The sequence below is a fragment of the Aulonocara sp. 'chitande type north' Nkhata Bay genome, linkage group LG2, assembly GCF_057382095.1.
Source record: "Aulonocara sp. 'chitande type north' Nkhata Bay isolate Kocher_YH1m ecotype deep benthic linkage group LG2, A_spYH_male_GT1.1, whole genome shotgun sequence".
Lineage (NCBI taxonomy): Eukaryota > Metazoa > Chordata > Actinopteri > Cichliformes > Cichlidae > Aulonocara > Aulonocara sp. 'chitande type north' Nkhata Bay.
The window spans coordinates 2,482,394-2,505,057 of record NC_141345.1 but is presented as its reverse complement, the minus strand read 5'-3'; the positions used below and the strand labels follow the sequence as shown (position 1 = coordinate 2,505,057).

General features: G+C 41.3%; 4 protein-coding genes and 1 non-coding gene across 6 annotated transcripts; 3 read left to right on the top strand and 2 right to left on the bottom strand.

Moving 5' to 3' along the window:
• The first annotated feature begins 81 nt into the window (after positions 1-81).
• Positions 82-4,496, top strand: upf3b (UPF3B regulator of nonsense mediated mRNA decay). Its single transcript, XM_086301469.1, has 10 exons — positions 82-536; positions 735-841; positions 928-1,034; positions 1,189-1,287; positions 1,467-1,577; positions 1,660-1,703; positions 1,779-1,967; positions 2,054-2,211; positions 2,695-3,010; positions 3,088-4,496. The coding sequence occupies exons 1-10, from the start codon at positions 426-428 to the stop codon at positions 3,223-3,225; spliced, it is 1,380 nt and encodes a 459-aa protein (XP_086157595.1). The 5' UTR covers positions 82-425; the 3' UTR covers positions 3,226-4,496.
• Positions 4,497-8,399: 3,903 nt separating this feature from the next.
• Positions 8,400-13,120, top strand: rpl39 (ribosomal protein L39). Its single transcript, XM_086263806.1, has 5 exons — positions 8,400-8,486; positions 8,638-8,642; positions 8,852-8,957; positions 9,270-9,373; positions 12,908-13,120. Exons 1-5 carry the CDS (start codon positions 8,400-8,402, stop codon positions 12,954-12,956), a joined length of 351 nt encoding a protein of 116 aa, XP_086119932.1. The 3' UTR covers positions 12,957-13,120.
• Positions 11,574-11,708, top strand: LOC147337188 (small nucleolar RNA SNORA69). Its single transcript, XR_015125135.1, has one exon. It is a non-coding gene; the product is annotated as a small nucleolar RNA SNORA69 (small nucleolar RNA).
• sowahd (sosondowah ankyrin repeat domain family d) lies at positions 12,565-15,187 on the bottom strand. Its single transcript, XM_086301455.1, has 2 exons — positions 15,054-15,187; positions 12,565-14,920 (listed from the first exon to the last, which is right to left on the bottom strand). Exon 2 carries the CDS (start codon positions 14,804-14,806, stop codon positions 13,838-13,840), a length of 969 nt encoding a protein of 322 aa, XP_086157581.1. The 5' UTR covers positions 14,807-14,920; positions 15,054-15,187; the 3' UTR covers positions 12,565-13,837.
• Positions 15,188-15,360: 173 nt separating this feature from the next.
• pttg1 (PTTG1 regulator of sister chromatid separation, securin) lies at positions 15,361-22,645 on the bottom strand. Of its 2 annotated transcripts, none has more exons than XM_086301441.1 (6): positions 22,486-22,645; positions 20,805-20,892; positions 20,572-20,702; positions 20,398-20,494; positions 17,452-17,610; positions 15,361-15,497 (listed from the first exon to the last, which is right to left on the bottom strand). In XM_086301441.1, exons 2-6 carry the CDS (start codon positions 20,890-20,892, stop codon positions 15,415-15,417), a joined length of 558 nt encoding a protein of 185 aa, XP_086157567.1. In that variant the 5' UTR covers positions 22,486-22,645; the 3' UTR covers positions 15,361-15,414. The 2 variants fall into 2 exon arrangements, with proteins under 2 accessions (XP_086157567.1, XP_086157559.1); XM_086301433.1 differs by having other exon boundaries at positions 22,430-22,644.
• Positions 22,646-22,664: the final 19 nt, after the last annotated feature.

The window sequence follows — 22,664 nt, the reverse complement described above, 5'->3', positions numbered from 1 at the left end:
TTTGTCTAGAAATCCCCAAACACGACGTTGTTAAAACAAACAAACAAAAAACCCACGAACTCAACCGTGTGAGCTTTTAAATTGAAGTGTATCTGAAAGGCGGAAGCTCTTTTTGGCTCATGCTAGCATTATTTCTTTCTAACATCATTAACTAACCTTTCCGAATAATTCCTTTCAGGGACAAACTAATTAAGAATGTAAATAAAACAACACAAAATATATTTTAGTTATTAAATTAATTGCCTAGGCACAATTGAGTTCATGTGCAGCGCCCCACTCCGGCGCTGATACTGAAGCGCAGCGCTAACCGTCAGTGAGGAAGTTCTAGTTACTTCGTTCACTAGCAGAGGCTAACTCGCTGAAAGGTAAACAAGTCAGCTGAATGAGATGAGACCCAAGTCCCGGATTAAGTAAAGTTTGCCGCAATGAAGGAAGACAAAGAAAACAATCGACCGAAGGAGAAAAGGGTGGAGATAAAGTGTGAAGATGGAGAAAAGACGGAGAAGTCCAAGGAAAAGAAGGAGGCCATGACAAAGGTAAAACTTGCTAGCTGCGTTAGCTCATGTTGCTATAAACCGCCAGGTTGATAAAATTGCAATATTTTTATGTTGTAGTGTTTTATCATCTTTCACGTGTATAATGATACAGTGCGCGTGAACTTAAGAAATCTGTTTATCAGCCCCAACTTTGTTCTCCGGACAATAACTTCACCTATGATTAAAAAAAAAAAATAGATTGTGATCAGACGACTACCACCAAGTCTCACCAAAGAGGAGCTGGAGGAGCAACTGCAACCGCTCCCAGAGGTGGACTATTTGGAGTTCTTCTCTAACGACACGAGGTGAGTTTATCTGTAAAGATTCCCTCACTGTTAACAAAAGATAAATATACTCGTATATGTGTGACACATGTGTTTTCCTCTTTCAGCCTTTACCCTCACCTCTTTGCAAGGGCTTATATCAACTTCAGAAACCAAGAGGATATAGTCCTCTTCAGAGATCGCTTTGATGGATATGTATTCATTGACAGCAGAGGTAACGGGCGGTTTATCCTTCAAGCTCGGGTCCTCTACCAGAGGCCTGGGAGCTTATATATATATATATAGGGAAGAAGTTACTAAACTGATTTAAAGATTTCCGTAGGAAGGACCCGAAGTTTCATCTTTTTCCACATGATGTTTACGAACAGGTCAGGAGTATCCTGCCATTGTGGAGTTTTCACCTTTTCAAAAAACTGCCAAGAAAAGAAGTAAAAAAAAGGATGCAAAGTGTGGAACAATTGTCGAAGGTAAATATATTCACCCCTTGATAAATACAATTCATCTACTGTAAAACAGCATGTCAGAAAATAAGGAAAAGCATTATAGGTCCACTTTAAGTGCAATTTAGGAACACATATAAAGATACAGAAAAAGTAGTCTTGCTATAATCATTAATGTGTTTATTTGTGTTTCATTTGACTTTAAGATCCAGATTACAAAAGGTTCCTTGAATATTACAACGGGGACGACGAGAAGCTAACGTCTACACCTGAGATCCTGTTGGAGGAGATTGAGGCTAAATCAAAGGAACTCGTTGGTATGTTTCGCAGTCAAATACTGATAGTTTTCAAACAAACGCACTGCAGAATGAATAATTTTTATCATTTCCTTTGTTCAAGCTAAAAAAACAACTCCTCTGCTGGACTTCCTGAAGAATAAACAGGTAAATAAGTTCAGGTCGAGATGTGTATACATTGCTGAAGGCTGGCCTCACACATTTTGTTTTAATGTTCTTCAGAGACTCAGGGAGGAGAAGAAAGAAGAGCGAAGGAGGAGGGAACTCGAGCGCAAACGTCTGCGCGATGAGGAGCGTCGTAAGTGGAGGGAGGAGGAGAGGAGGAAACGCAAAGAGGCAGAGAAGATGAAGAAGCTCGAGAAACCGCTGGAGAAGGACAAAGACCAAGCTAAAGACGAGCCAAAGATAAAGGTGTGTGTGTGCAGTAGTTGAAAGAATAAGCTCAAAACTGTGTCCAACTTTCAGTACTTGATGCGTGTTTACTTTTTCTGTTGTAGCTCCTGAAGAAGCCAGAGAGAGGAGATGAAGGCAACCCGGAGAAGCCAAAAGAGAAGTCCAAGAAGCCAGAGAAGCCAAATAAAGAGGACAGATCTTTGGGAGGTTCTGATCATAAGAGACGTCAGAACATCGAGCACAAGGAGGATCGAGGAAGGAAGTTAGTTCATCACTCTTCTTTTAATTGTCCAAATACATTAACCTTCAACCCTCAAGTGAACAAGCTATTTTAGGTTGACCCCATTATATTTAATACCGGAATGATGTTAATGCCAGAGGAGGTTTGAGCTCTGTGGGTATTGAGCCAACAAAACATTGTTGACACTCTACTAGCCTCAGCTCTCTCTGACTTCACCTGATCTCTCTTTGTGGTTGAGTTGATGTGGTTATTTAATACTTCCACTCTGCAATAGCACTGCTTACAGTTGATTGTGGAAAATGTAGGAGTTCCACAGGAAGACTGTTGTTGTTATGTGTGTTGTTTGTTTGTTTGTTTGTTTGTTTGTTTTTTTTAAATAAATGTTTGTAAAGGCAGACTACATGGATTGCTACTTGATTTTAATTAAGAGGTGGCTCAATACTTACTTTCATATAATGAAAATGGTCCCTTATAGGTTCAGTCAAGCTTGTGCTTTTCCCACAGAGGGGACGAAGATGGGCGGAAGGAGTTTAGGGAGCGTGACACGGATCGAGACAGAGACCGAGAGCGCGAGAAGGAGCGTCGGCAGAAAGAGAGGGAACGCTTCAAGCGACAGGATGAGGAACGTCGGAGAAGAAGGGAACATCAGGATGGAGATAACTCCTTCAAGAAGCGGGAGGAGGAGGTTAAAAAAGATAAACCCTTGGAGAAGAAGAAGGGTGAAAACATGCCAGACTCCCCACACACTGAGAAGCCAGAGAAGCCTGCTAAGGACAACAAGAAGGAGGACGGTGGGAAAAGAGAGCGGCTACGGAATAAGGTAACTGCCCGTAGGTCTTAAATCATCACACGATTTCATCCAGTTGTGTTTCTGAGCCTGTTCTTTGTCTGTATCAGGACCGGCCTGCTATTCAGCTGTACCAGCCAGGTGCAAGAAGCCGCAACCGTGCTGCAGGAGGAGGAGCTGAATCCAACTCCACTGACAGAAAGCCAGATACCGAGGCTAGGAAAGTGGCTGAGAAAGAAGACGACTGAGCAGATTTCTACCTGCAGCATTTTTACGTTTGGCGAAGAGAGAGGAGACAGGCCTGTGGGGCTCAGAGCAGCAGAGTGGCATCTGGAGGCCACGTGCAGCACAGCATCAGGGTCTCCCAGTCTCAGAGGCAGAGGTGTGATTGTGGAGCCTGTTAGTGCCTAAATGTGACCCTGTTTAGTTTTGTTTGATCAAAGAGGTAAACTTTGGAAAGAGTTTGGCTGTAGGGCACATTAGTGAAGCCAAAGCTTTCTTGGACCACATAAACTCAAAGTGACCTTACTTCAGTAGCGTTTCTCTGATGGAAAATGTGTGGTAGGCGCTGAAAACTTTAGCTTTCAACTTGTCTTTCATCTAAAACTCACTCAAACTTTCCAATCAGTCAGTATTTCTACATTGCAGAGCTCTACAGCATAGTTTCTACACTCCTTAATGATTTTCCTTTTGTAGCATTGGCACTTTCAGTTTGAAGTGTACACATAAAAATGACACCTTTGGCTCAATCCCAGCGTCCATGCTCACAAACCTTTGAGTTGTGCTTGTGTTAAATGTGTGAGGGCTACACGTTTTAACTCCTCCATGCACACCATCCTTAAGCCCAGTTTCTCCAGCCTTTACCTTAGGGAACTATTCACAGTTCACAGGAAAAGCCAGCAAGTGAGAGGAGCAGCCACCCAAGAAGTCAACGCAATGCACTATATGCCTTATTACACTTTTTAAAAACGTATTATATTTCGACTAAATCAAGTAAATCCATTATATGACAGGTCGCTCTTGTCTCCTCTGTTAGATGGGAGCCTGGAACACAACAGATCAGACAGACCCTAGGCCACAATAATAGAAAACCTATTCTGGCTTTAAGGTTCCTGTTTATACCATTTTGATCCATGTTATACTCGCACACTCACATTACTGCTTTGAGGGTTTCATGTTTAGGGCATAGGGTTCGGCTTTACTCTGCTTGGATAGCCGTACAATTCATATATAACATGAACTGGCAGATATAATCTGCGCTTCTGTTATCTGGGATCAACTGTTTTCATTTCATTCAGTCAGTGACAAAGGAGAAACAGCCATTTTGACTAGACTGGCATGTAAAATTGGAGCTGACTCGACCAATCTGTGGCCTTTCCTCTTTTTCTAATCTCAAACTGTCCTTAAAACATTCATCTGCGATGCTCTAATCTGAATGCAGCATGGAAACATATCACTGCTGGTGATGCTAACATACTGTAGCCTCTTTTGACTACTAATAAAAGAGATCGTCACTAAAGTCTGAGTATCTTTTTTTTTTTTAAGGTATGAAGTGATCCAGTATCTGGATTGTTGATCAGTCATAAGTGGGGGAAAAAGCTAACAACCTAGCAAATACTTTGATGTTGAGCTGTGTCTTTAGCTTGTGTGCAGTAGAAAGAGACGCCACACTTAGTCCTTTGAACTAAAGAAATAAACAATTGTCCATCAAAAGAAGTGTAAGAATGTTAATAAGGAACTCACAACCTTGTGCTTGGATATTACAGAATCAGCATAACTCAGTACAAAGTAAAATATTCACATTATAAACTCGTGGTAATGACACAGTTTACATGCAGATCTATCCCAGATTATTGTCTGCAGACAAAACAAAAGTAAGAATAAACAAAAGCCTTTTTTGGGGGGGTTATTATTTCGTTTATCCTGCAGGTTGGACCTGGAACATAACGACGCGGTTTGCCGTGAAACATTTAAATGAAATAGATTTGCATGAAAAAAAAAAAGTAGGTGTGCTTGGACTTTGCTGTGGACATCAGCAGCAGGAAGCAAGGATAAAAGCGAAGCAGCAGCACTTGGAGGTAATGCTACAGCAGCAGTTTTTCTTTGGGTGTTTCTTTTTTTTAAAGCTGAACTTCAAACTGTGGGTTAGTGATGTGACATGACTGAAAGGCTCAGGTGAGAATGTGCTTCGGCTTCTTTCCTTCTTCCGTTCATGTTCACTTCAGCCAGAGAGGTGCTACTATGCACGGTGTACGAACCAGAAGGAAGTTGGCTCGGTGTTCGGAAGCTATTGTTACACTTACAGCAGCATAATGTGTTGTTTCCAGCTGGATTCATATTATTTCAGCTCACCTGTCTGGTATCGGAGCTTCATATGAGGTGTGTGAAAAGGGGCGGAAAAAGGAGAAAGTAGTGCGCCTATAAATGAGCCTGCAGGAGCCCAGGGACTCTGAAATAAAACCAGACTAGTGCAATTCAAATGGATAGATAACAACGATCCATTCTGTAGTGTTACACTGCATTTATCTCGTTTTCTTTGTTTATCTTATTTTTCTTCATGATTATTACCAGATGGATGCAGGTGAAGGCAAAATTACAACCTTTAAATGGGATAAGGAGGATTTGAAAAGTCAAAAAAGAACAACAAAGAGCCAAGGTGCTCCCAACCTGTGGAAAAAATGTCACGGCATCAGCGGTTATGTTAGAGACATGACTGTCAAGACTGCTTTGGTGCTCTTTCAAACAGGTGGTGTTGTCATTGTGCCATTGAACAAATGCTCATTCAATGGGGCAGCTCAGTTGGAACTGAGAATTTTTCACCAGTAAATGAGGCAAAGCGGCAGTTGGATGCAGAGACAACAGGGAGGGCAGAGAAAACTTAGAGGATTTATATCACAGTGAAGGAGAAGTCAGAAGTTTGCTTCGTTCATTGTGGTCATGAATGTCAAGGTAATTTGGGGCTTTTTGTTATTTCTTGAGCTGTTTCTTTTTCCAGGGTGGAATGATTGTACAGCATACGACTTTAATAACTTAAAAACAGGAATTGGGATTTTCTCTAATCCACACACAGTAACAACTATATGGTATACACAGGATCAATGATGTAGATACACTCAAATCTTTTAATGATACTAGTAATAACTGGTAGTTTCTGTTTGCCAGCATAAAGCGGATTTATTTGACATCTTGATGCATGCTCAATCATCCAGGTAAGTAAATCTCCAAAAGTTGATTCTGTTCATCTGGACTTTTGGAGATTTATTTGACAGCACTCACTGGGTGGACCAATACTCAGGACAATTAAAAAGTTCAAAGAACTCAGTGAATATCTAAAAAGGAGAAATGTAGGTTTGCACAAATTGGGAATATGTCTTGGAATAATTTCTAAACAACTACAGTCAAGTTTTACATCTACATCCTGCTCCAAAAATCGACACGTTCAAGTTTGACCTAAAATTTGGAGCTGCCCACGTGGAAAAGCCAAATGCCTTCTGGAGAAAAGTTTTTTTCATGGTCAGACGAGACCAAGATTTGACTATTTGGCCACAGTAACAAGAAATACGTTCAGAGGAGTAAAGGTGATGTTTTCAAACCTGCTTAACAGCAGCTGTACCAAATGTGAATCATGGTGGTGGTAGCATCATGCTCTGGGGCTGTTTTGCTTCCAGTGATACTGGTACATTGCACAAAGTGGATGGAATAATGGAGGAGAGGACTACTTATTTTTCAACTTCGCCTCAAATCAACAGCTACATGGTTGAAACTTGAATACAGCAGGGTGCTCCAAGAGGACAATGATTCTAAACACACATCAATATTTGTTTTGAAATGGAAAAATCAGGATAACATTAAGCTTCTGGGCCTCAGCTCTATTGAAAATTTGTGGACTATGCTTAAAAGCCAGGAAACCAAACAATTTAAGTGAACTCTATCAATTCTCCTAAGAAGAGTAATCAAATGTCCAGCCAGAATAATGCCAGAAGCATCTGCTCGAGATGCAACTTGCTAAGGGACATTTAACTTAATATTGCATACTTCAGGATTAATGAAAATCCAAAATAAATTCAAACCCGTGCACCCAGTTCTTGTTTTTTAAGATCATTAAAGATGCTGTACAATGTTTTTACCTTGGAAAGAGATCAAGAAATCATTAAAAGCTCAAATTACCATGACATTCACAATGACTTCCACTGTAGCATAGCAAAATAAATAAAAATATAAATAAAACTCCTTTTCTCCACTTGTAGTTATGCTCCTACTTCTGTTTTTTTCTGTTTCTTCTCTAAAATTCATCTTAGGATTTGGTGAGTGACAAGCATCTGTATTATGTTGTCTGTGGTTTACTGAGTATAGACACCTGAGTATAGACACCTGAGGCCAGCACTATGGCTTCACTGAGGCTAACAACAGCAATCAGGCTAAGCGATGACACAAAGGCAGTCATCAACTCCCAATCTCACAATGACGCTTTCACATGAAAGAGGCGGTGATGGTGGAATATGACCAAACACAAACAGGGACGTGTCTGCTGGCAGCATTGCGGCTCATATTACAAAAGAAAATACAACTTTTATCTTTGAAAATTTTTAAGAGGTTAAACACAGTGCAGGTTGGAAGCATGTAGCATGTCTATCCAAGCGGAAGCCAGGAAGAAAAACTGAAGAAAAAAAATGCCATTAAAACAACAGTGAATCTGGCAAATTAGAATAAGTGAAGAATGGATCAACCATCCAGTGCACAACAGAGGTGTGGAAGAGGGTGGAGCCAGGGTGGAATGGATGGAGACAGGTGTCAGGGTTCATTTCTGTTAGCAGGATCACAGCAAGAGTGAAAGGGAAGGTTTACAAGGTGGAAGTGAAACCTGCAAAGCTGGAGGTGACCGAGTTGAAGATTTTCACTGGGAGTGACAAGGATGGACAAGATTAGAAATGAGTACATCAGAGGGACAGCTCGGGTCAGGCTATTTGGAGACAAAGTTAGTGAGGCAAGTCTGAGATTGTTTGGACATGTGCAGAGGAGGGATAGTGGATATACTGGACATGGAATCTTGAATGTGGAGGTGCCAGGCAGAAGGAAACATGGGAGACCACAGACAAGATTTGTGGATGTAGTGAGTGAATGATCTTTCTGAAGAGCTGGCCAGGTGGCAGAGATTCAACCACAGAATGGGGTGTGTACTGTCCTTAGTGATACTGTCTGCTTGCCTTTTCTCTCCATGATGATGGCACAGATTGAGTCCAGATGTGGGAGCTTCATCTCAACAATGTGCTTTGCCATTTTCACCACTTGGTGAAGATCTTTCAGAAGTGCAGATGGCATACCACACTGGTTCACCATTTATCAGGATGGATTCCAGTGTACTCCTGTTAGAAGTTCAGTTTCTGAGGAGGCCTGGCCTGCTGAGGAGTATGCTAGGAATAAGATGAGACGGAGGCAGATGAGCTACCATGGCAACCCCTACAGAGACCATATGAAAGAAGAAGAAGAAGAAGAAGAAGAAGAAGGTCAAGTAATGACTAAAACCTAGACTTTAGGATTTTAAAGCAGGTACTCTGCTTTAAAATCATATATTGCAATTTTATAGGGAAAAAAGTTAAAAACTGGAAAGTATATCAGAAATACATTAACTCCTGTGATTTTGTGTTTCTTGATCAATTCAGCTATGGTGCTCAAAGACTTTAGATGCTTTAGATGCTCTGTGACCATATTGGTGTGAAGTGACTACCGGGTAAAACTAAAAAAAACTGAAGTCAGTTATCCTGTTTTTTAGTTCAAGGCTCCGGCTCTTTGTGAACTATCTCTTGAATGAAAGGCAAACCGTTAAAACTATGACATGTACTTCCTCTAATGACACATTGGTGTCGCTGTTTGTAGGACGTGGAACAGTTTTTTGGACGCTTATTGGTCAAAAAGCCGTGGCGTCACTTCTCTCGTTCTTTTCGACCACCGCCATAGTGGGGAAAGGACTGTGGAGAAAATGGTAAATAGAAAATCTACAAACATCCGAGCTAGCATGGCTTATTAAAGTTCCCCGAAACCTTAAGCATTTAAAACTAAAATTATTGTCACGATAACAATGTGTATGTTATACGAAAAAATGAGATGGAGCATATTAAAAGTGCTCAGTGATGCTAGCCGGTACGGTGGTTCTGCGCATGCTAGCGGCCAGCTTGTTTATTTTAGCACTGAAAGCTTTAAAAAATTAGTTTTAAACCAGAAGCATTTGGTTAAAGATGTATATACTTGGTGTTTTAAACGATTGTGCTAATACGGTGTCTTTTACGTCTTCCAGTCGTCCCACAAGACTTTCAGAATCAAGCGCTTCCTCGCCAAGAAGCAGAAACAGAACAGGCCGATTCCTCAGTGGATCAGAATGAAGACCGGCAACAAGATCAGGTGAGCTTACCATGACTGATTTTACCTGCCCTGTGCATCTTGTAAGGCCGAGAGCTGACGGTATACGGGTTCCCACATTTGTACACGTTATTGTAGTCATGCAATCCACCTCTGTTCAGTGCTGCAGGCTTATGAGAACCAAGACAGAAAAGGGAAAGATGATTTTTTTTTTCCAAAAAAAGCTGTAAAGTGTCTAGTTTCAAACATTCTTTCAAGCTGCATATGACCATTTAAGATTAGTATATTTATTTTCATCATGTCTCCCCCACCACTGGAATCCTCTGCCTCATCCTTCTCACCCATAAACATGCTTATTTGTTCCCAACTCAGAATCGGTCAGACCAGATTGAAAGAACGTTTAAGTAACATCAGGTCCATTAGAACCTATTCCGGTCAGCTGGTTTTCAGGGTTTTCCATTGGGTCATAGTACCTGATAGCAGGTACTTTTTCAATACGTACTTCGCCAGGGTCCAAGCGATCTGAAAAAGCAAACAACCCCACACATATTAGGTGGCGCTGTAATAGAAAACGAGTCACCCTGATCAGAGTAGGTACTAATGGGAAAAGGGCCAGTCACTTTTTAGGTTTTATACCTTTTTTTAGGACTCCTTGCTGTCCACATCAACAGCTTTGTCAGTCAATGTAATCATTTGATTGTTGTGTCCTGCACATCCCTGCTTCCTTTATTTTCCATTTGTGAATTCATCAGTTCTCTGTAATCCAGTCATAAGGCAGGCAAGGGGAGAGGAGAGATTTGAATACTCTTGCATGAAGTGCGGCCTCATTGCCGTTTAAGGAGAGAAAGTTTCTAGTTAATAATAAACTTTAAATAAATCATTTAGTTTTGCTGTGGAAAAAGTAGAAGTGTATGAATATATTTAATATTCTGTAAATAAATAAATAATGATAATTCACTTAAGTCCCATTCAATGCTAGATTAATTTTATTGTAGCATTTTAATGCATATTGCAGCCATTGTAAAATGAATGTATCTTTGAAGCTTATAATGACCCCGTTGAGGCTGCTGTAGCTGGTGCAGCAGTAAGTGATGTAGCTGATGTTGTTGGTGAACTTTGATATCACACTGTATTCTAGGGCTGTTCGATATAACAATATATATCGGATGACGATGTAAAAACGTCTATCGTTTCATTTTACGCTATCGTTTGTTTCGTGGTGTCGCAAAATAAACTGTTTACAACAATATTTTTTTCATGGTTTTGATGGTCACTGTAGTGACTATATTCATTTGTTAAAGTTCTCTCCTTCTCTTATATTTAATATAACCACACTACAGACGGACAAGCGACTGTTTTTATGCGTTGTCATTATCAACAACGACGGTAAAACCATCGCGTGTCCGCTTGTTTATTTTCCACATAAACCTTTTCACAATAAAGCTCAAGATCCTGTTGAGACTTTTCAAAATAAACCGAATCACGTAAAAGAGTATGCAGAGTATTTACAGATGAGAAGCAAAAAAAGAGCCGTCAGGTGCTAAAAAATAAACCTTAGACTCAAACGTTAGAACAGGCTTTCCCCCGCAGCACGCCGTGTAATAAATACTCACAAAGCAAACGGCGGCCGTTACAACTTATGTCTAAAAATGTATCGTTTCATGCATCAGTTAAAACACTCGACTCCAGCTACACGACGCGCAGCTGGAAACACTTCACGCAAGTCGAGCTGCCCGAGATTCACAGAATTTACAGAAAATGTTAAATTTTCGTGATTTATATCGTTATCGGGACAATATAATTCTTATATCGGGATATGAGATTTTGGTCATATCGCACAGCCCTACTGTATTCCTAATATTTCTAGCACAGTGTATATCATCGGAGATGCCTTTAAGCCTCTTTTCCCCTTGTTGCAGTGGTTTTGAATTTAACTTGTAAATTTGGTGTCGAAAATATTTGTGCTCATGAAATTTCCTTAAATGGAAATCAGTAATTCCACCGTGCGGGTTGTTAAGAGTACTGCAGGGAGGATAGATTAATTTGAAAAGAACTCCATAATTTCAGGTTTTTGTGATGTCAGCGTTGCGATTAGGTGGTTCACAGATGGCTCAAATCTTAGTGAAGCTGAGTGTCTGTTTAAATGGGCTGTCAACATTCAGTTTCATTGCTGAGCTGCACGTGTTATCAGGAAGTGCTGACGCACCTGAGTGTAATTGCAGGGAGGAACATCATCTCATGTAAAGCAGGTCTGCAATTGCAGCACTTAGTTACAGTGGAGTGCTGTCATTAACCCTGCTGAGAGCATGTTTCTGCTGCAGAGCTTGTTCTCTCACTTGCTGTGCCGGTGATGAGGAAACTCTGTAGCCGAACACTAATGACCGATCTGCTGTTCTTTGGCTCCGTCATCTTGTATAAACTCTGTGGATGCCATGATTGCCATGAATACTGCAGTGATTTAGTGCCTGTAAAAAGTGACATTATTTCTAATTATCTCTTCAAAGGGGAATTTAAATTCACTAAATCACTATAGGGCTTTGTATTGATTTATAATATTTATCACACTGAAGAATACACAATGTACATGCTGTGCTGGAGAATCTGAAACTAGACGCACATCAAACAACTTTGCATACTCTGAACCCGTGAACCAACGATTCATTTGAATATTTCCTTGGTGTGGAGCATTATTAAGGAAGCTCTCACCACTCAATAGAGACTGTTAAAGCTACTATTTACATGGTTTTGACCACTTAAATTGTTGTAAAACCATCTTAGTGTTTTGAAAGCTCATGTGATGCAAGAGATCTGACACCATGGGAGACTGTTCTCATTACCCAATGATTTGTGATGGACTAATCCTTGCTCAATGAACATTGGATGATCCTCCTTTGACTTAAAAAAAAAAAAAAAAAAAAAGAAGACCACAAATAATGAACTTTTAATATGATCTGAAACTGGTTGTTGAGCCCAAAACGTAATCTTGCAAGGCTTTACTGAGGTCACAGACGTTTGTCTCGAGTTTGAAAAAGACCTTTAGTCTTCTTGTGAGCAGAAAAGTACTCCCCTTGTGGTCATTTAAAGGATTGTAGGTTTAAGGTACTTAGCTTCACTTTTCAGTACCTGAAGCATTTTTCCACGTTTTATACTGTCTGCCTGTGAGTTTGACTTTTGTGAAAACTTGCATACCCCCATTTTGCACACACATAAATTAACTTACCAAAATAAATCTCTTTAAAGGTATACATTTATTAGGAAGAGCACATGGTTAGGTGCATTTAGTAATCCATTAAGTGTTCCATGGTGGCAGGTTGTACTAAAATCACATTTATTAGCTACACTGGTGTTTGTTTTTCCTGCTATAATAAGCTCCCCCAAAAAATTCAGTTTATTTGCAGTTTGACACCAAGTAAAACCATCAGCAACAGAGATAATATTAGCCTTTTATGTTTTTGTACAGAGAGGTTTTAATTCTTTCCACTCAGGGTTTGACAGCGTGACAGTTTAATAGTTTGCCAACATCAGAATCTCAGTGTTTTCCTCCTGACGGATTTATTTTTTGTTCTTTCATTTTAGGTACAACTCCAAGAGGAGACACTGGAGGAGAACCAAGCTTGGCCTGTAAACATGAGGCTCTGTGGATCCCAGCATCACAACATGCGCCAGGAACTCCAGCTGATGGACTGACTGCAGGGGACAAGCCATGTTATCTGGAGCAGGAATCATTTTGTACAGATACTCTGGTTATACTCATGTTTGACAATAAAAGATCATTGATCAAATGTGAAATGCTTGAGTGGCGTCTTTTTCTCTCCCGCAAAGTGTTTACTTTTCTCAGGAAAATCAAATATGTAGAAGCTGCCATGCTGACACAGCTCGGCAAAAAGAAGCACTTGGACTGAAAGGGGGTTTGTGTTTGACCACACAGCTAACACTTCTGAATCACAGTTTCATGGAAAACTGTTCACTTGCTGTTTAGTGTGAATTTGACTTCTGACTTTGTAGTCTTTGGAATAAATACCAGAGGTATTAAAGGAAGCCTCAATAAGCAGCAGGATGAACTAGGAAAAAATGATTTCAGAGCTCATACACTGCAGGGAAAGCTCCTACACAGCCAATTACTAATATTGGAGTTGACACAAGTAGCGCAAATGAGTCTGGGCAGGAAGCGGGAAAAGTCCATTAAAAGCAGCTTATGAAAGACAAAGTAACACTTTAAAGTTTGGCTATTTTACTGAAATTTGTTTAGAAATCAGTCATGTAAACACTGCTGGTCTTGGATGAGTGAAGCACATCCACCAATATAAATGGGTATTTTGTTTCTGGAAAGCATACTTGAAAAACTGCACATTCTTGCTGCCTTAACATTTAGCTTGATCTTTACCGCTTGAATAGTCACCACTGCCTACAAACTAGCCTTTCACTGTCTTCACGACCCCTTCTGAAACTAACATAAAAATAGTGGAGTGATGATGCACATATTGGAAAGTATGTGTCATCCCCCACTCATGTTTTGCTTCCAAGCAAAGGAGGAAAGGAGGGCAGCAGCTTTTTTAGAGACCCAAGCCTCCAGCCGCTTCTCCTCTTAGTCCGGTCAAAGTGCTTCACTTCCTCTGCCTCCACAGCATCGTCCTCTTCACATGCGGTCAAGTTCACTGCGCCAGCGCAGTTGTTGTTGCCGTTCTTGTTGACGTTTTGCGTGCATCCCCAGCTGTGCTCTTCATCCCAGGCCCCCAGCAGCTCCTTCATCTCCGGCGGGGCGTTTTCCCTCAGATACTGCCAGGGCCTCTTTCCGTTGTAGTCCATTGCGTCCACGTTGGCATTGAAAGCTCCGACCAGCAGCTTGATGACCATGTACTGACTGTGCATGCTGGCGAGGTGCAGAGGCGTGAGCCCACCGCTGCCCTTCAGGTTCACGTTCACGGGGATGCCCTCGCTTTGTGCGTAGCGCAAAAGTTTGATCAGAGTCTCGTCCTGTCCCCTCTTGGCCAGCCAATGCAGGACCGAGTAGCCGCTGATGAAATCCTTCCTGGTTAATAGCTGGGGGTCCTCTGAGATAAAATCCATGATGATTTCATAGCTGCCCTCCACCGCTGAGAGCATCCACGCGTGCTCCATCGGATACAAAGCCCAATCCGTGTCCTCCTCGCCGGAGCGGCTGTAATTCTGCGAGGACAGCACGCTGCTAAACCCGCTGTTGGACGAGTTCCCCAGAAGCAGTTCCTTCAGGTACTTTTTACGCATAGCGGGTGTGATAGACTCCCTCTCCGGAGCGGCGCTGTCACAGACTTCTTGCTGCCTCTGCAGCCTCGTCCTACGCTGGAAACCCCCGGGCACTGGCATGGGCATGACCTGCATGCCGTATCTGGACACTCGCTCCACAACGGTGCCCTTTTTAGACCCCCTGCCGCCGTGGGCGTCGGTATTGCTGACAGCTGGTTCAGACATAGCTTCATCCGAGCTGCGCCCAAGCATGTCTGAATTCTTCTGCAGAGCTCAAGGCTACTTCCTTTTTATTTAGACAACACCCGAAGATATGTCAAATTATAAACATGAAACCATTTCCTCCGCTTGACTGGACTCGGTCCCCTGTGTAAGGGAGGAAAAAGCTCTTTAAAAACATTTCAGCTAACGCGATTATTGGCGAACACAGAAGTTCCTCATTTTGCCATGTTAAATGAAACCTACGCTTAAGTTTCCGTCTAAAACGGCTGCCACTCACCTGTTCTGCACTCAAACCGCACACACCGACTCTTCAGGTGTGCCACCCAATAGGTGATCTAAAAATCACGTAACACGTCACGAGTAATTTTAACCGTTCATCCCCCAAAAAGTTACGTGACGCAGATTATTCTTAGTCTTGCAAGAGGAACCGAGACAAAGTCCACTCATCTCCCAATAGCGGGAAACCCTCACATGACCACTGATGGACTTTAAAAGCAGGAAGTAATATAGGGCATTCTTTCCTGATACTTTCATGGCCAGTCACCAATTATAAAGTGGAGCTCCAGCACATAAAACACACCAGGCACGATTTAAAAAAACAACTTTATTTCAATTAAAAGCAGACAAAAAACACAACTTTAATCAGTATCAGGTTCTGGAGGAAGCTCCACTGTTAGCTCCTCGAGCGTCTGAAGAAAGGCATCCAGCTCCACACGGCAATCTGAAGAGAGATATGGGGAATTTAATCATACAGAAGGTTAATGATACCTGTAGTTAATTATACCAGGAGATTCAAACTTGCACTTCAGATGCAAAGATACAATTACAGTTGCTTGATAAAAGTGGTTTTATTTGAGGGCTGCATACCATTTATAAATCCCAAAGTCCTAAATTGTACATCTAATCCATTAGAGCAGAGGTTGAGAAATTGAGAAAGTAGAGGTCAAATTGAGGGCCACATAAATGCCATGTTTGTAATGTCTCATTCCAGAGTCTGTTTATAGTGGCAGCTGTCACTTTTGTGCTTGTGTGTAGTTTTAACCATTTTTGAGGCGAGGTTTCTTGACACTAGGTGCACTTGTCAGAGTTGGGAAGATTTAATTTGCTACGATGGAACAGAATTTAAATTTGTTTTTACTCTTGCAGTTAACAGCCATCACAGGGTACGCCATACTGCAAGACAGAACCAACATGAGATGATTTCGGGCTGATAGGAATTAAACAGCTTTCCAGGAAGAAAGCTCTGGGAAAACCCTGTTTGTTTTAGCGTGACGGACAAGAGAGCCCAGGGGTGACACTGAAGAAAATGTATTAGTCGTATTTCCCAAAGGCTCCTGAATCATAGCTTAGGAAGGCACTAATATCATTGCCCTAATTTTATGTTGGGCAATACTGGCCCTGCTGACAGTAGCGTTTATGTCAGAGGCTGGTATTTGGTTCAAGTCATCAATTTTGCACAGGTAAGAGGCAAAATGTATTCAAGTGTAAAAACCACCAATGCATCTCCAGCATTACGTGAAGTGAAAATGAACTGTACAGCCACATTTCTTTCCTCGTTGGGCCCCTTGTACTACACAGAGCCCAGCCCTGTTCCCTAAGGCATGATTTGAGCTTATACAGGCAACTTCAAACTTCCCGAGTTTTCTGTATTATGTCACCATGGTAACTTATGCTGTAGAGCAGGTTAAGTCTGTAGCAAATTCTCTGGAAAGTCATCACCATTCCTGGAAGACACCTTAGACCTGTGATAAGAATCTGCATTTGTCACAGGTTCTTAGGATTTAAATTTATTCCTCAGTTACCGGTTTCCCTTTGGCCAATAAAAACCATTTCATTGTTCTATAAACAGTGATCTAAGAAAAGGACACCTAATTTTAATCAAATTCACTTCTTACTTCCATTCATCTTTTCAGACTGTTCAACACCAGAGCTGCCACAGAGACTAAAAAGCCATCTCGTGCACATCTAAACATTAATTTAATAACAGTTGCAGTCTGTTAAATTCTGCTATGCCTTAAAGACAGCTGTGATACTGTTTGTCTTAACTGGCATTTATTATTCTCACCTTTCCTTCCTGGCTGTAATAAAGCAATCATTTCAGTCTTGTCCGATTTAGACTACTGCAGGAAATCCACGTTGTTACTTATGATTTGACCACAAACCCCTTTTAAGCCATTTACATCATAGCCTTTTACGTAACCTGATGTACACCTCCCGAGAAATGCAACTACACCTCAGGCTGACCTAACCTGCAATGACCAAATTATGTTGGAGGCTACGGTGTATGGTTGAAAGGCGTTTCCGGTTATGTCGCAAGTTATGACAGATTTCCTGCAGTAGACCAAATCCGGGATTACTGACCAGAAGTCCTTAACACATTCAGGGTTTAATGCGCTATTGTGCCATGCTTCTCTCACACCTGTATTGTGCGCTTAATCTCCCCCCCCCCTTCAGTTTTATCTTTCCCTGCAAAATCAGTTGCTCTGCAGCCAGCAGACTTATCTAAAATAAATAAAGGAAGCTAGGAGAATGACTCATTTAGGTGAACTAAACCTTACAAAGCTGCTTTGTTAGAGTGCAGCAATATGCATGATTATTATTAACCACTGCAGTGGTTCTTTGAATAAACCAGGTGCTTGAAATAGGGTTCTTTGCCCCTGACCAAAAGTTGATACCTGAATGTTTCAAAGTCACAGCTGGTGGGTTTGGGAGTGGTGCCAGCTCTTCAAAGTCATCCTCACACATATCAGGTACTTGTGAGAAACAGGCGAGTCCAGGTAAAGCAAGTTTACTTAGAGGAATCAAGTCTTCAGGTACGTCATACCTCAAGTACTCTGGAAATGCAAATAGAAAACAAGGAAAGGTTGTTGAGGAGATCCATGGAATTGAAAATTTTTACCTTTTGTTAAGGTTACAAGCTAATACTTCTATCACAAAATGGGACAAGTGGTTTCCAAATAAAGAACTTTGTGTTGACAAGATTGATTGATTGTTTGGTTTGTAAATTAACTAACAATCAATCTTGTCAAAGTTCTTTATTTGGAACACAGTTCTACAAGAAAGATAAGTTACTGAGAAAGTGGTTGTGCTTAAAGTGCTGCACTGAGCTGAAATTTAAAACGTCAAGATATTTTAAATGAAATTTTACATTAAGTGCCTCAAAGGCTTCAAACTGAACAGCTTGATATATTATGGACCATCTTCCATTGCAGTCACATGCCCCTCAGATGGTCAACTCCAAATGCAGTATTGCCAGCCATGGTCTTTCCACACTCACGACAGTAAATGCACTGGATCATGTTGCCAGCTTTGAAATGTATACACTTTCCCCATTTTACTATCAGCGGGCTCTGGCTCAGTTGATCGTATGTGGCTAATTATCTGATGCCATCTCTGGACTAGTGTTAGACAGGAAAGTTATCAATCGTTCTTTTCATTTTTTCCCCTCATTGCCCACAGCTATAGTGGGGCAAAAAAGTATTTAGTCAGCCACCGATTGTGCAAGTTCCCCCACCTAAAATGATGACAGAGGTCAGTAATTTGCACCAGAGGTACACTTCAACTGTGAGACACAGAATGTGAAAAACAAATCCATGAATTCACATGGTAGGATTTGTAAAGAATTTATTCTTAAATCTGGGTGGAAAATAAGTATTTGGTCACCTCAAACAAGGAAAATCTCTGGCTCTCACAGACCTGTAACGTCTTCTGTAAGAAGCTTTTCTGTCCCCCACTCGTTACCTGTATGAATGGCACCTGTTTGAACTCATCATCTGTATAAAAGACACCTGTCCACAGCCTCAAACAGTCAGACTCCAAACCCCGCCATGGCCAAGACCAAAGAGCTTTCGAAGGACACCAGGAAAAGTTTTGTAGACCTGCACCAGACTGGGAAGAGTGAATCTACAATAGGCAAGCAGCTTGGTGTGAAAAAATCAACTGTGGGAGCAATCATCAGAAAATGGAAGACATACAAGACCACTGATAATCTCCCTCGATCTGGGGCTCCACGCAAGATCTCATCCCGTGGGGTCAAAATGATCATGAGAACGGTGAGCAAAGATCCCAGAACCACACGGGGGGACCTGGTGAATGACCTGCAGAGAGCTGGGACCAAAGTAACAAAGGTCACCATCAGTAACACACTACAACGGCAGGGAATCAAATCCCGCAGTGCCAGACGTGTTCCGCTGCTGAAGCCAGTGCATGTCCAGGCCCGTCTGAAGTTTGCCAGAGAGCACATGGATGATACAGCAGAGGATTGGGAGAATGTCATGTGGTCAGATGAAACCAAAGTAGAACTTTTTGGTATAAACTCAACTCGTCGTGTTTGGAGGAAGAAGAATACTGAGTTGCATCCCAAGAACACCATACCTACTGTGAAGCATGGGGGTGGAAACATCATGCTATGGGGCTGTTTTTCTGCCAAGGGGACAGGACGACTGATCCATGTTAAGGACAGAATGAATGGGGCCATGTATCGTGAGATTTTGAGCCAAAACCTCCTTCCATCAGTGAGAACTTTGAAGATGAAACGAGGCTGGGTCTTCCAACATGACAATGATCCAAAACACACCGCCCGGGCAACAAAGGAGTGGCTCCGTAAGAAGCATTTGAAAGTCCTGGAGTGGCCTAGCCAGTCTCCAGACCTCAACCCCATAGAAAATCTGTGGCGGGAGTTGAAAGTCCGTGTTGCTCGGCGACAGCCCCAAAACATCACTGCTCTCGAGAAGATCTGCATGGAGGAATGGGCCAAAATACCAGCTACTGTGTGTGCAAACCTGGTAAAGACCTATAGTAAACGTTTGACCTCTGTTATTGCCAACAAAGGTTATGTTACAAAGTATTGAGTTGTATTTTTGTTATTGACCAAATACTTATTCGTAAATCAGGGTGGAAAATAAATTCTTTACAAATCCTACCATGTGGATTCATGGATTTTTTTTTTCCACATTCTGTCTCTCACAGTTGAAGTGTACCTCTGGTGCAAATTACTGACCTCTGTCATCATTTTAGGTGGGGGAACTTGCACAATCGGTGGCTGACTAAATACTTTTTTTGCCCCACTGTACATCCACTTCTACTGGGCCTAAGCTACTCAACTTTTTTTTTATTTTTATTTTTTTATTAAAGTTGGACCATTGAGAAATTAGGATGCATGTGCGACCAAATTGGTTGCACTCTAGAGCCTTGTATATGTCTCACCCACATTTGTATACATGTGGTCAATTCATGAATACAATGCTGTGTTTTCACTACTAAAATTGCCTCAGTCGACTGCTTCCTTCTTTGGTCTTGGGGGAAAAAAAGAAAAAGAAAAAAGAAGTGTAAAACCTTCATTAAAAATAATTTTAAAACACATTTTAAAAGCCACATCATGGCCTTATTCAAGTACACCCGAATCATATTTTGATTTCACAAGTTTGAGGCAAACCTTCCGATTACTTAACCAAATCAAATTAGCTTCAAATGAAAGCATAAACTTGTGCTACAGTGCAGCAGCATTTTAAAATTGACGGGTCAAATATGCAACAACTTTCCAAATTCTGCCTTACTGTTTTTGCCCTTTTAAAATAACCACCAAGCAGAACTTGACAATTACAACTTATAGCATCAGTTACCTAGTGGGTCATAAGAGAACAACTTCTCAGTTTCTGGATACTCCACATTGGCTTGAGGTGCATTTTTGGCTTTTGTTTCCTCAAGGCAAACTGGTGGCTGTGGCAGAGAAAAATCAAATAAGTCAGAATACAGCCAAGCATTTAGTGTATACTTGAATAATTATATAGTCCAACCTGTTTTAGGAGTTTCTTCTCTTGTTTGCTGATGGCAGGGGTCGAGACTTTTACGTTAAGGCAGCCGAAAGCCTTACGTCCAGATGGCAAGGGGGTGCTGAATGGTTTTGTAGGAGATTTGACTAGTTTCTCTGAATGCAGGGACAAAAATGTTAACGTGGCACCTATGCAAACGTTATCAGTGTTTCAAGAGCAGAAAAAAAGAAAGTCGACCAAAGACATAATTTTCATACCTGGAGCAGACTGAAGCCGCTGCCTCATTTTCTGTGTAGGTGCATGGAGACCTGCATTTTCCCGCTCTGCAAAGATTATATTGGCCATCTGAAAACAAGAAGACACTGGCTACTGCAGCTTTATGTAGGGAGAATTTCTATAGCAATGTTTAATACATTACAGCAAAGAGTGCCTCTTAACAGGCTAGCCCTTTTCTTGCTTTTGTCATGTAGTACTAAACTGAATACAATCAGCATTTGTATGTGTGTGAATGAGACTTTCCCCAAGTAAAGAGTTGGGTGAGCATCAACTCCTAATAGCCAACTGCTTTAAGTTCAGTACCCTTTTATGAATACAGTGCTGGAACTAATGGCAAGTTTGGCAGCATTACAGGCTACAGCATTGTTGCAGCAAACATAATATGCTTCTACTCATCATACCTTAAAGACCTCTTAGCACCATATTTCAACAATGCACTTCACTCCCAGAGTGCAGGCTTAATTTCAGTTCCTAGAGTTTCCAGAAGTAGAATGGGAGGCAGTGCCTTCAGCCTGCTCGTACTGAACCAGCTTCTACTTTGGGGTCCGGAAACTGACAACAGCTCTGTTAAAAGTTAGGTGTAAATCCTTTTTCTAAAGCTTCTAGTTAGAGTTGAGGTGACCCTGAGGTTCTGCAACATACATCAGATTCATTCATCTCCCTCTAAACTTCCAACAAGTTGCAGCAGATTGTTTCTAATGCAATTATAATTCAAACCAAAACAAATAAAAGTCTGCAAAATAGAATGAATTTGGAAAGTAAAGCACTGAAAGGAAAGACCAAAACAAATTGGTAAAACTAGTCAATTTATTTTAGCTCAGTGTAATGAAAACAGTGAGGCCTGCTGTGATGTACAGTTTGGAGATGTTAGCAAAGGAGGTGTCAGGGTTATTTTCCCCCCACTGGAAGTGATCTGGATGGACAGGACCAAATGAGTATATCAGAGGGACAGTTCAGATGGAACAATAGAGTCAAAGTTATAAGGCTGAGACGGTTTGGATACTTGCAGAGGGTTGGTTTGACAGGGGAGCATGACAGGGATACTGAGATTGTTGTGGTGGTCTTTAAAAGGGAGCAGCACAAAGAGAAAACACTTTGGGACAATTTGTTATTTACATTAAATTTCAAGTAACTGCATAGCTCGGGCGGACCCTTTTAACCATATGATTGAAAAACAAACTCAAATCATTTTCCCAATCAAAATAAAGAGTGCTGCCTCCTAGCGGCTTTTCTTTTTAAAGGAAAAAAAAGAATTTGTTTGATAAAGTAGAAATAATATAGCATCGATTAACATTAGATGTAGTGTTCACGGGTAAACTCATTAAGGAAATGAGTGAATCCTTGTCTCCAGTTTATGCAAATACATACGAGTACAAACTGATGTTATTGGATGCCAAACAGCAACACGTAGTAGTAAGTTTAGTAAAGTTAAGCAAAACACTTCCACCATAACGAATAAAACTTCTGGTGAACAGAAAAGGTTGATTTTGAGGTAGTCTTAAAACAAAAGGGAGATACAGAATCAAAATGTTGCTTTAGTGCGCTAACTAGCTAGCACGCTAGCTCACGTCATTGACAAAGCGTCTTCGCCATTTAATAAACTTACCGTCGCTGCTAATGAAGTCAACATTTGCTTTAACAGACCGTTAACACCAACATTACCTCAGTCCTCTGTGATAGTCGCCGCTAGCTGCTCCCAGATCACAAACTTGTTTTGGTACGAAAACTTGTACAGCTGCTACCGCGAATCGTTTTTAAATTCACGGTCCACCTCCCATTGGTCGATGTAGCACACATGACTTGAAATGGGCGTTACGCTAAAAAAATAAATATCTGCCAAC